Source organism: Oncorhynchus masou, chromosome 10 (assembly GCF_036934945.1).
Source record: "Oncorhynchus masou masou isolate Uvic2021 chromosome 10, UVic_Omas_1.1, whole genome shotgun sequence".
Classification (NCBI taxonomy): domain Eukaryota; kingdom Metazoa; phylum Chordata; class Actinopteri; order Salmoniformes; family Salmonidae; genus Oncorhynchus; species Oncorhynchus masou.
This window is the reverse complement of record NC_088221.1, coordinates 18,742,051-18,755,555: the sequence shown is the minus strand read 5'-3', so window position 1 is coordinate 18,755,555 and position 13,505 is coordinate 18,742,051. Positions and strand designations below refer to the sequence as shown.

At 40.1% G+C, this 13,505-nt stretch overlaps 1 protein-coding gene across 1 annotated transcript; it reads right to left on the bottom strand.

Moving 5' to 3' along the window:
- Positions 1-2,989: 2,989 nt before the first annotated feature.
- LOC135546940 (C-X-C chemokine receptor type 1-like) lies at positions 2,990-5,269 on the bottom strand. Its single transcript, XM_064975495.1, has 2 exons — positions 5,007-5,269; positions 2,990-4,419 (listed from the first exon to the last, which is right to left on the bottom strand). Exon 2 carries the CDS (start codon positions 4,414-4,416, stop codon positions 3,328-3,330), a length of 1,089 nt encoding a protein of 362 aa, XP_064831567.1. The 5' UTR covers positions 4,417-4,419; positions 5,007-5,269; the 3' UTR covers positions 2,990-3,327.
- Between the last annotated feature and the right edge of the window lie 8,236 nt (positions 5,270-13,505).

Genomic DNA, 13,505 nt, shown 5'->3' with positions numbered 1-13,505 from the left:
CGGGGATGCCGGTCGGGGGCGTGATGTAGGGAACAGAATGGGGGAGAACACAAGACTGGTAGTAGACACGAGGAAGGTTGTTACATTTGTGACAGCAGCAATCAATTGCTCAGAAAAAGAAAATCTAATAGTAAGAAGACACAGATCATAGTGGAGCAGGCAATGAAGTGTCTTGGGATCACAGGACTAACATGGGAACATTTACAGGATGACCTCAATAAGATTGAGAATCAGTCCTGGCAGGAATAATGTATTGATTCATTTTCATAATGCTGTTAATCCTTCAATGTGAATGCGAGATGTTTGATGGCTAATGGGAAAGCGTTCAAACAGTTTCTTGAGGAGTTACCAGACAAACCTAATGGAATATGTCTCCAGTAGACATGGCTTAAACCAACTCTAGCTGTGGATACACAAAGTTATGTTGCAGTCCATAGCGATAGTGTGGCAGGGGGAGGGTGTGCTACCTTTATAAAGCAGGGGATGTCATATATAGGAGTGTGGGAGACGGTGTTGAGCACGAGTATGTAGTGGTAGAGATGTGGTTGGGAGTGGGGAATATGGTAATAGTGAAGTTTTACAACCTGTGTAAGACACTAGAGTTGATGGCCCTTGGGAATGTACAGTAGAAGGTCAAAATAGGAGATGTGTAATGTGTTGTGGGGGATTTTAATGCTCATAGTACGCTCTGGGGAGGGTTACAGACTGATGTAAATGGACAAGTGTTGGAGGAACTACTTGATGAAAAAGGGCTTGTGAATCTTAATGATGGCCGGGGAACCAGGATCGGCCCAGTAACTGGAAATGAATGAATCTGCTCTGGATTTTACAATGATCTCAAGTTCAAGGGCAGACAGATGTAGTTGGGAGGTTTTGGAAGAATCTACATGGGGTAGTGATCACTATACTACCATGTGTACTGTAGGAATGAGTGTGCAAGATTCAGTAGGAAATGGATTGAGGAGATTGATATTTGGGAAAGCAGAATGGGGTCAGTTTCAGGAGTTGAGTGAGTGTATGTGATCCAACTGTTAAACTGAGTGTTTCATAAAAATGTACACACATAATTCATGTCTGAGCGACATAAACAGCACTCTGTTCGTGGAACGACCCATAGGCCTTGACAGCAGATTGATCGAATTGTGGAATTGAGGCAAGAAGTGAGAAAGTGAGGAAGTGAGGAATGAGGATGCAAGTAAACAGGGAGAAAATATGGCAACATTTCAATGGAGCACAGAGTCATGCTGGCATGCTTTTGCAATACAGATCACGGTCATAAATTGAGTTATTTTGCTCACATAACCACTTCTGTTTTGATAGATAAGACATTCATTATCAGATCATCACTTGACAAAGATCACAATTTTCCTGCTCATCTCAACTTGTTTTTTAGAAGTTGACAAAGTTCAGAACACCCTTATTTGAGCTGGTGGATCCTAATATAAGTTTTAAAAATATGTTTTTAAATGTGTGCATCCTATTTATGAGTACAATAGCATTTTCTCTATTGTTCTAAGGGGAACACAAATACATTATACATCTGTTTTTTTTTTTTTTTTTTTTACCTTTATTTAACTAGGCAAGTCAGTTAAGAACAAATTCTTATTTTCAATGACGTCCTAGGAACAGTGGGTTAACTACCTGGGGCAGAACGACGTTGACAAATAAAGGTTGGAAGATGACGATTTAATACACATTAGGCCTTGACATGTATGTTGCTTATACTTAGCAAGCATTGATGCAACAATGCGGTAGGGTAGCCTAGTGGTTAGAGCGTTGGATTAGTAAATGAAAGGTTGCAAGATCAAATCCCTGAGCTGACAACATTACATTACATTTACATTTAAGTCATTTAGCAGACGCTCTTATCCAGAGCGACTTACAAATTGGTGAATTCACCTTCTGACATCCAGTGGAACAGCCACTTTACAATAGTGCATCTAAATCATTTAAGAGGGGGGGGGGGTGAGAAGGATTACTTTATCCTATCCTAGGTATTCCTTGAAGAGGTGGGGTTTCAGGTGTCTCCGGAAGGTGGTGATTGACTCCGCTGTCCTGGCGTCGGGAGGGAATTTGTTCCACCATTGGGGGGCCAGAGCAGCGAACAGTTTTGACTGGGCTGAGCGGGAACTGTACTTCCTCAGTGGTAGGGAGGCGAGCAGGCCAGAGGTGGATGAACGCAGTGCCCTTGTTTGGGTGTAGGGCCTGATCAGAGCCTGGAGGTACTGCGGTGCCGTTCCCCTCACAGCTCCGACAAGGTAAAAATCTGTTGTTCTGCCCCTGAACAAGGCAGTTAACCCTCTGTTCCTAGGCCGTCATTGAAAATAAGAGTTTGTTCTTAATTAACTGACTTGCCTAGTTAAATGAAGGACAAATTAGAAGAAAAAAAACTGGATTGGACCTATACAATAGAATCATCCATCTACCCCAGAGATGTTACAGTTCACATGAGATCATGCTATCACGTGCAGTTTTATGCTTGTTATCACATTAACTTCACATTTAATCATGTGATCATCACGATATCACATGCGTTCACATGTGAAGTGCATGTTTTTTCTGTAAGGGTAGTATTGGAAATTTCAACATGGTTTAGTTAGAGATGTATGTGATCCAACTCTTAAATTGAGTGCTTTATCTAAATGTAAACACAATGTCTGAGGGACATAAACTGCACTCTGTTCGTGGAACGACCCATAGACCTATACAGCAGATTGATCCAATTATGCAATTGAGGCAGTAAGTGAGAGATGCAGTGGTCATTGAGGAATGAGGATGCAAGTAAACAGAGCGAAAATATGGCAACATTTCAAGGGAACACAGTTAGAGTCATGTTGGTGTGCTTTTGCAATACAGATTGAGTAATTTCGCTCACGTAACTATTTCCCTCTGTTTTGGTAGATAAGACTTTCATTATCAGGTCATCACTTGACAAATATCACAATGTTCCGGCTCTTCTCAAATAGTTATTTCAGGCTTTGACAAAGAAAACGTTGCAATATGAAGATTTAATACACATTAGGCCTTGACATGTATGTTGTTTATACTTAGCAAGCATTGAAGCATCACATGAAAAACATTGGATTGGACCTATACAATAGAATCATCCATGCCCCCAACCTCTACCCCAGACCACACACACACACACACACACACACACACACACACACACACACACACACACACACACACACACACACACACACACACACACACACCCCTAGAACATGAAGAACAAGTTTCTCGCCATGCCCGCACCCCTGACCATACGGTGTGAGGAACCAGTGAAACTCCCCCCTTCCACACCACCCCCTGATTACTGAAACCTTACAGGGTAACAGAGGTGTTCCTAGACCTTTGACTGGCCGTGCTGTTGACTGAGCCACTGCGGTACGCCATCATAAACCTCTTGCTGATCAGCCCATGCTTGTGGAGCACCACCAAGAGCTGGTTCCGGAACTTCTGCCCGATGAAGGCATACAGCACGGGGTTGACGGCGCAGTGCGTGAACGCCATCACCTCAGTCACATACAGCGCCACGCTCACCTTGTTCTGGAACTCACAGGTCTCCTCGCCCAGCGAGCCGCTCCGCATCAGCGTGTCTACCAGCACGCTGATGTTGCGCGGCAGCCAACTTGCCACGAACGCCAGCACCACGGCCAGGATGACGCGCATGGCCTTGTGCTTCTGGCCGCCGTTGCGCACGCCACGGAACAGCGTCGCTGCAGTGCAGCTGTAGCAGACGACCATGACCGACAGTGGCAGGAAGAAGCCCAGCACGTGGCGAATCACCCGCACACCCACCCGCCACCGATCGCTGCTCGCCGCAGTCAGGTTCTCAAAGCAGATGATCTGGCCTTCAAGATCCTCGGGTTGGATAGCCTCCCGTTGGAGTGCCACGGGCAATGAGAGTAGCCCCGCCCCCAGCCACACGGCTCCGCACACCAACCCCACCAGGTGGCGCCGCTGGGCCAGTGCCCGTGTGGCCTTCACGATAGCCAGGTAGCGGTCCACACTAATACACGCTAACAGGAAAACCCCACAATAAAAGGCAGCATCCTGGAGGCCAGACAGGAACTTGCAGAGGAAGGTACCGAAAATCCAGTGGGAGTAGACATAGACGGCCCAGAAGGGGAGGGTCGAGGAGAAGAGGAGGTCAGCCATTGCCAGGTGCATCAGATAGACGTCTGTGGTGGTCCGGCCCCTAGCCATGCAGCACACCACGTAGATGACTACACTGTTACCCAGCACACTGAAGATGAACACAGCGATGTAGGTGATCATTAGACCAACACTGCTCAAGCCCAAGATAGAGATGTTACAAGGGACCCCCATGAGCTCGTCTATGGGAGGATAAGTGAAGTTGAGGAATTCAACGAAGAGAGAAAGGTCAACATCCATTTCTGGCATTTCCATGGGCTGCATGAAAAGAAAAAAAAACATTTTTTTTATATGGGGATGTCTCAGTCAACTCAAATCTCTTAGGTATATCAGTTGTGCAACATTGATTCTAATATCATTCTGATCTATTATACATTTGCAGTATATTGTAAACCCAACCAAACATCCCTGTGCATTACATTTTGTGTCTAGCTATGTAGTTAGTGTTGCGTGTCTTTTTAGAACGACTAATTGTACAATGAACTAGAGCTGGCCGATTTTGGACATCCATAACGTGATAAATTGCCTGAATTAATGCAATGTGGTTAAATAGAACAATACATTTATATCATTAATGTGCACCACAGTTTTTTAAATAATTTAACTACTACTACTAGTTTAATGGTTGTAGCCATCAATTGTCCCATTAACAATCCCCCTTATTAGCAAGCTTATTTAATTTTAATTGTCCATATGCTCTACAATATACTTTGTTGTGTTATATGTGCAACTTACATACATTTGGCATAACCACAGGTGAAAAATATTATTTAATTGGAATGAAATTCAGGTTGAAATGAAATTAATCTGACCCAGTTCAATAACTAATAAAGTAAAATCCTTACCTGGCTATTCCTGTCCTCTTGACAGTTCAGAAAAGCAGCAGAAAACACTATCAGCAAGCAGAAGAGTGTCTGTCTCAGCGTCTCAGCACTTTTTTTCTCTGAAACTGAAGCCTTTTCCTGTCTGTTACTCTCACACTAGACTGAGTTGCTATTGTGTATACCTCAACGAACAGTTTGAGATCAACGCCTACTACACCAGAATAACTGTTTTGCTTCAGGAAAGGTGAGTGGCCCTTGAACAGCAGTGCAATGTCATACTGTAGGCTACATCACCCAATGCCATGACACATGGGAAGTAGACAGATCCACATAAGGTTTAGGCAAGCTACAGAGCTTATGATAGTGTACCAAGGATGTTGAGTAAAGAACTTCAGGTTGAGTAAGGGGTGGCCTTTTTCACTTTTTTTCCCATCATTCTGTCCCTTTCAATTTCAATCACTCAATGATCATTTCAATGCAGATTTCATAATGCAGTGTTTATAATACGGGCACCTCATTGGTGATTAAATCGAGAGAAAAAAAGTTACACAAAGTCATATAAAATATCTAGTATAAGAGCTGACATTACTACTCACTTTACATAGAGTTGCACATAGGTTCTAAACGATATACTTCTATCTGATATACTTCAACATTGTGCTCTACTGCAGGGGTGCTCAAAGTGGGAACCTGGGGTCCGTGGAGGTACGGCAGGGGGTCCGCAACCAGATCTCAAAATATTTTGATTTTTGTTACATTTCATTTTTTAAATAATATTACTAACAAAAGATGAAACAAATTCTGGCCAAGGAATCTGGTGGATTAAGCTTAGAGGGTGTAATGCAATACAATGTGACAAAGGTCCGACTCCGACAAGATGGCCCGCTGGATATCGCCAGTCACTGGCCCGACCAGTAACCTCAGAGCAGTTTTGCGTTCCAGTTCAACATTTACCTGCTCTGTTGCAGTCCACCAAAAGTCACGCTATCTGTACTACTATTGCGTAAAATCAGCCTCAGGTCCGTTGTGCAAGAGATGGTTGAGAGAGTAGAGGAAGTGTCCCTTTAGAAGACAGGCCAAACTTGAGGGTGTGACTTTGGGCAAGCAGAACATCAATGCCGCAGTTCCAAAAGAATTATGTCTGATGAAAAAATATCGAATCGTAAGCTAAGAAACATGGTACAAATGTGTAAAAAATTGTCCACTAACAGTATTCACATGAAGTGGCGAATCATCATTCATGTTTAGCGCACCACTTTTTTCTTTTTTTTTAAATAACCTTTTTGGTTGCCTGTGTTGCATGTTATTTTGGCATTAATACGTGTCACATATCAGTTTGCAAACAATGTAAAATATATATTTATATTTGAGAAAATAAAGCCGCATACAAACTATTTTGCTTTCTTGAATAAGACAGCTCCAAAATACAGGTGTTTCAGCCGAGCTCAGTGCTTTCTGTGGTGGTGGGGCAGCCAGCGGAAAATACGGAGTGTAGAGGTTGGTAATGTTCTCTAGTTGTGCCATGATTGGCTCAGTGATTTGTCACTCATGGGGACACTACGTCACCGAACAATTTACAGGTAGAGCTTGAAAATTCAAGCCCCTTGTGTGCTGCCATTGAGTTACATTAGAAGAAGAAGGCATCCAAGAAGGCTCAAGGTCATTGACAACCAATAAAATGATGTCAAATCATGTTATATCTACCGTAGCTTTGAGTGGACTGATCATGTCAACATCATACTTTCAAAATCTTAGCTTGAAAGCTAGCCGTCATCATCATGAATTCAGTCGACAATCGACTGGCAAATAATTTTCAATTATGCACAGGAATTATAGATAAAACATATCGGTGCTCATCGGCCATTGGACATAAACATTAAACAACAAGTTAGAAATTGCAAATTCAACAAGTGTTTTGGAATGAATCAGTGGCTAACCGCAAGCGTTGCAAAGCAATCACTAGCCTGCTATTCAGTGGAGTGGGTGTGTGATCCAAGTCTGGGTATAAGGGTCTGTTTTCCAAGCTTAAAATAATAAACATTCAACATGATGGACCAGAAAAGGTTGAATATATGGGCCATGCTGTCGATCCAGCATGACTTCTGACAGAATTTCAAGTCGGGAACTCGGGCCTCTTTCTAGAGCTCCGACCTGAAGATGACTGATGTCATGATTCAACTTAGTTTTTTTCCGAGTTCCCAGTTGTCTTGAAAGCACCATCAATCCAGAGAATGACAGACTTTGATGACAAAATTTGCCCAAGAAGAACCGCTGAACCACCTTCCTCTTCAAGTGAACACAGAACAACAAGGTGAGTCCAAAAATGTATTGTATGCTGCTGCATAAATGATGTGATATGCCAGGGATATATGTATAATGTAGATAAGAAAGTAATACTTATGCTGTGTAGTAAGCTGTTAGTAGCCCATGTGCCTCACTCTAATAATTTGGTCCCTTTCCCCCTCATAACTTAGCCTACTGTTCTGACTTGGTGGTGCACATGTAGCCTATAGCCAGTTTTAGAGAAATGTCATCATTGAATATTGTTATCATTGTCTGCTTATTTGCCCCCTTGATTTATATTATGCTTCTGACTTGGTGTACAGGGAGAATCTACTGTAAGAATGGCCTATGTTCTGAATTCTGTCGCTGTACATTTCAAAAGTGCTGAACAAATAGGTATGGGTCAGTGACGTACAGTGCATTCGGAAAGTACTCAGACCCCTTGACTTTTCCACATTTTCTTACGTTACAGCCTTATTTTAAAATTGATTATATTGTTTTCCCCCCTCATCAATCTATACACAATACTCCATAATGACAAAGCAAAAACATTTGAAAAGGGAAATTAATTTAATTTGAAATACTTCTTATATTCCCTTGTGTTACCTATACACTTTCAAAATATTTTTTATATGATTGTTAAATTGATCTACTAGAAAAAAGTCATTTGGTGCGACCATGAATTAAATTTAAACAATTCTGACCAATATTTCAAGCAAAAGTAAAATATGAATATATACAGCAAAATGTTTGGACACACCTACTCATTCCAGGGTTTTTCTTTATTTTCACTATTTTTTACGTTGTAGTTCAAAATGAGATGCAGACATTGGGACTGGAGATTTGGAGAAGAGAGACTTCAACACTTGAGTTGATGTAGCTAACTTTAAGTAACTATTTGTTGTCGAGACTGTAAATACGACACCAATATTGAAAAGTAAGTTACAAATATATAGGTCAAGGTTATACAAATTAAATATTAAAACGTTTTGTAGTGGGCGTTAATGGTTTGGCTCGCTATTTTCTATTAAAACATGCTGATGAACAGTATTGTTAAGTTAGCGAACAGTTAACGTCAGCTAAATCAATAACGTTAAATTAGCTCTGCTCCGCACATGCAAAAAACTAGATGGCGACTAGTTAACAGTTGTCATTTTGCGAATCAATACTAGAGACTATTGGTCAAATATAATTGAGTGAGGTTATTAAAACTTCTTATGGATAGCCGCCTTTTTCCCAATTTTCGCCTAAAGTGACATACCCAAATCTATCTGCCTGTAGCTCAGGCCCTGAAGCAAGGATATGCATATTCTTGGTACGATTTGAAAGGAAACACATTGAAGCTTGTGGAAATGTGAATTGAATGTAGGGGAATATAACACAATAGATCTGGTAGAAGAAAATACAACAAAACAACTCTGGTGTCCACAAGAAGGCAGCAGTATATGTGCAAAGTTTCAGATGGATAACTTGAAGTATGAGCAAACTACAAGACATGTAGTGTGAAGTCACCCAGGTACATTTGGGCAAATCATGAAGGAGACATTTACATTCACATTACATTTTTCTGCAAGAATATCGGCAAATCTGTATACTTGGACATTGATTTGGCTTTTCCAGTATTAGTAGCCATATTCTCTTAATACATTTTATAATTTCTCATGGGCAAGAAGAGAGAAATAATAGCTAGGTCAATATATACACTATATACACTCAATATATATACACTATGGTTTTATTTGGCCCCCAAAGTTTTCTGAGACAGTTTAAAATATATATTTGCTGTTGTTGTACATAAAAGACTGGAAAACCACCAGAAAATCAGCTCAAATTTATTTTTATTTAAGAATATATTCATGTATTTTCATGCATAATAGACACCTGATCATATACAAATGTAGACAAGGTTTGAATTATTATTTTATTCAAAAACATTTATACTGGCTTCTCCCAGTCAATTTGCAGTCTACAAAGTATTTGTAATTACATTCTGGCCTCCCAACCATCCCCTCAAGAAACAATTGGCTCGCAGCTGAGTCTAGTTGATGATCCCTGGGATAAAGGGAATAGATGACTCCCCTTTTCTCTGTATGTTTTTGTTCTCTTCCAGGCACCAAAAGAAAAGTACTATCCGGTGAAACACTTCAGTTTTCGCTGTGCTATGGTTTTTGGTTCGTTAACTAAACCATTTATTTTTCTAAACTGTGGTCGCATTCTATACATGGTGCATTTCTTTATCATTTTTTCTATGAGGGGGTAGGCATGCTCAACCTGGCCTTTCATGATGCAATCAAAGGCACTAGATCTAAGTAAGAGGACTCTTAGTCCTTACACAATGCCAGTTTTTGCCCAGAGGCTGCAATGTTTTTTTATGTGATTTTGATAGCTTCTTTTCCAGGAGCTGCATTCTCTTATTAACGTAACATCTGTATGAGATTAACTTTGTGATATTTTTGTTTAAATGTGTGTGCAATTAATCACTGTGGTTGCACCTTTAATTGCTATGAACTTTGGTTGGCTTACTTATTTTTCTACTACGCCGTGCATCTGTTGCAGATTGAGGGGGTGGATCCATGCAATTTAATCTGGTAGGTACTGCCTCGGAGGACAGTGTCTTCTGGAAAAGTATCATATGACTGAAATGTATTTTTATTGACAAAGATGGTCAATAATCACAATGAAACACTCTTCGAAGTGCTCCTCGCACACAGCATAATCCCCTTTCTTCAGGTCCTCAAAGGACTCCTGCAGACTGATGTCCCTACGCCTGACGTTTCTCAGCCACATCTTCCTCCTGGGTAATTACAAAAGTGTGTTTGGTTTAATCTCACATTTTATTGAATTCAGCTGGATGTTGGTCTATGCCTCAGGTCTCCTGTTTTATAGTTAATTTAGTAGTGTAGTGGTTTCTATAACATCCGTGGTACAACATTGTAGTTTGTAGATAATAGTTTATGGTTATGTCCTCTATCCCTGTTATTCACCCTGATTGTTTTTAATAGTACTCTACATTTAAACAGCAGCCATGTTTTTTCTCTCTGTATGTGCAAGAGGAGTGTGACAGACTCCAGAAGTCAGCAGAAAGGCAGTCTTTCTTGCTACTCCTGTGACAAGTACCCAAATGAGGACCTTACAGTCTTACTGATCGTGTCCTGCTATAGTTAGTAGTGTATATGGACTCATTCCTACGTCACACTCCTCTTCAATCAAAACTGACTCTCCTCTCTGAGACACCACCTCAATAACCATTGCCTGATTAGCAACACCCCAAATAACAGAGAACATATTATAGAATAAAGATCCACACTTTATCCTGTCCTATGAAACATTACATTAAAGACCCACACTTTATCCCGTCCTGTGAAACATTACAATAAAACCCACACTTTATCCTATGAAACATTTTCAGTTGCTGCCCTCTTAAACCAGATAGATGTGTTGACCGCTCTGCTCTAATGCTACACATGATGTATGTCTTTTTTGTACCATTATCCTTTTGAGGGGATGCATGCACAATGTGATCAAATGCTCGACTCTCATGGTTGTGATATGTTCTATATGTTTTACCATGTTAACAGGCATTTAATAAATGTACAACCTTTTGAGTTTAGTCTATTCTCTTAAGATGCATATAGTTATAGTAGACTATATTTTGTGCTATTCTGACTTAATCTGATCATAGGGAAACAGAACATAAGTATTTGTCTATACAATGTTTTACAGACATCTACCATAATTTAAGAGGTACTTTATGGTGTTCCACAACTCGATAAATTACTTTGCAATGACCCAGTGTCACAAATGGGATGGCCTTCGATGTTATATGCCTGGGCACATTGGTAAACTAATGTTAGCAAGCCATGCTGCATCATGCTAGTTGTGTTAAAACCAGCTGTAGATTCGTTTCATTACTGATATCTAGCATGTTTTATCTATCAGTGAACATTGCTTTGGTGATTGATTCGATGGGTAGTCATGGATACAGCACTACTGATTACACAGTCAAGGACGTGTGCCTCACCGTGCGATAATTACTCCAAATGCACCTTTATTATTTATTACATACCTTTCAACGTCTGTTGGAAACTGGAAACGGGATTTTGCTCCCTTCCATTTTACAGTAAACAAGGTCTATATTGATGACATGTTTCTTATCGTGAAAAAAAGTTGATTGAAAGAAGGAGTACTAGTATTGAGGAAAACTTGCAAATAAAAACATTTCTAGCTATTTAAGGCAAGTACGTATTTGTTTTTTGTGAATTAGCTAGCCAGCTAGATATCTACTTGGGTCAAGCTAGCTAGCTACCGCCAAGAAGAGGATGAAGACCATTTGTGCCTTACTGAATATGCATGACGTTCATTAGGAAAACGGCCACTATCTCGTGCACTCGTCCTAAACAAAGTAATCTCTATTAACAATTAGGTAAATCAAGTCTACCAAACTTAGTGCACTCTGTATGTTATAGATTATAGTTTTGGAAACAGAAAACTGTATGGTGATCAAATGTTTCATTGATGAGAAAATTAGCAGAATGTCAGCCAAAATCCATCTAGCCAAAATCCATCGAGCTCAATTTTCTCCCACTGTCAGCAAACGGGCTTCCTCTCACTACTCTCACTACCATACAGTGGGGCAAAAAAGTATTTAGTCAGCCACCAATTGTGCAAGTTCTCTGACAGCTCTTTGGTCTTGGCCATAGTGGAGTTTGGAGTGTGACTGTTTGAGGTTGTGGACAGGTGTCTTTTATACTGATAACAAGTTCAAACAGGTGCCATTAATACAGGTAACAAGTGGAGGATAGAGGAGCCTCTTAAAGAAGAAGTTACAGGTCTGTGAGAGCCAGAAATCTTGCTTGTTTGTAGGTGACCAAAAAGTTATTTTCCACCATAATTTGCAAATAAATTCATTAAAAATCCTACAATGTAATTTTCTGGATTTTTTTTTCAAATTTTGTCTGTCATAGTTGAAGTGTACCTATGATGAAAATTACAGGCCTCTCTCATCTTTTTAAGTGGGAGAACTTGCACAATTGGTGGCTGACTAAATACTTTTTTGCCCCACTGTATTTGGTAGTGAGAGGAAACACCAACCGGATGTCTCCCATTTATACATCTGGAGAAATATTTGTCTCATCTATCTGTGTCAAAACTATTAAATAACACATTGAGCCACCCTTTACCTTGATGACAGCTTTGCACACTCTTGGCATTCTTTCAACCAGCTTCACGAGGTAGTCACCTGGAATGCATTTCAATTAATAGTTGTGCCTTGTTAAAAGTTAATTTGTGGAATTTATTTCCTTCTTGGGATAAAGGTGTTGTCACAAGGTAGGGTTGGTATACAGAAGATAGCCCTATTTGGTAAAAGACCAAGTCCATATTATGGCAAGAACAGCTCAAATAAGCAAAGGGAAACAACAGTCCATCATTACATTAAGACATGAAGGTCAGTCAGTCTGGAAAGTTTCAAGAACTTTTAAAGTTTCTTCAAGTGCAGTCGCAAAAACCATCCACAGCTATGATGAAACTGTCTTTCATTAGGACCGCCACAGGAAAGGAAGACCCAGAGTTACCTCTGCTGCAGAGGATACATTCATTACACTTAACTGCACCTCAGATTGCAGCCCAAATAAATGCTTTGCAGAGTTCAAATAACAAACACGTCTCGACATAAACTGTTCAGAGGAAACTGGCCTCCACAATCACCTGACCTCAATGGTTTGGGATGAGTTGGACCGCAGAGTGTAGGAAAAGTAGCCAACAAGTGCTCAGCATATGTGGGAACTCCTTCAAGACTGTTGGAAAAGCATTCCTTGTGAATCTGGTTGAGAATGCCAAGAGTGTGCAAAGCTATCATTAAGGTATCAAATGTAAAATATATTTTGATTTGTTTATCACTTTTTTGATTACTACATGTGTTATTTCATAGTGTTGATATCTTCAATATTATTCTACAATGTAGAAAATAGTAAAAATAATGAAAAACCCTAGAATGAGTAGGTGTGTCCAAACTTTTGTCTGGTACTGTACATGGTCTCAAATATTCAACATTGAAGAAGTTATAAGTTACAGTATTTTCACTTTATACTGGATGACCCGTCAACTAAAACTTCTGTTAAATAAATGAAAACAATATAACATTTAAGAGAAAGGCATTTTTCTCTTATCAACTGAGCTTCTCTCTGCATTTGAGACAATAACGTAATTTAATTGTTTTTTAACATTAACACTGGTTGT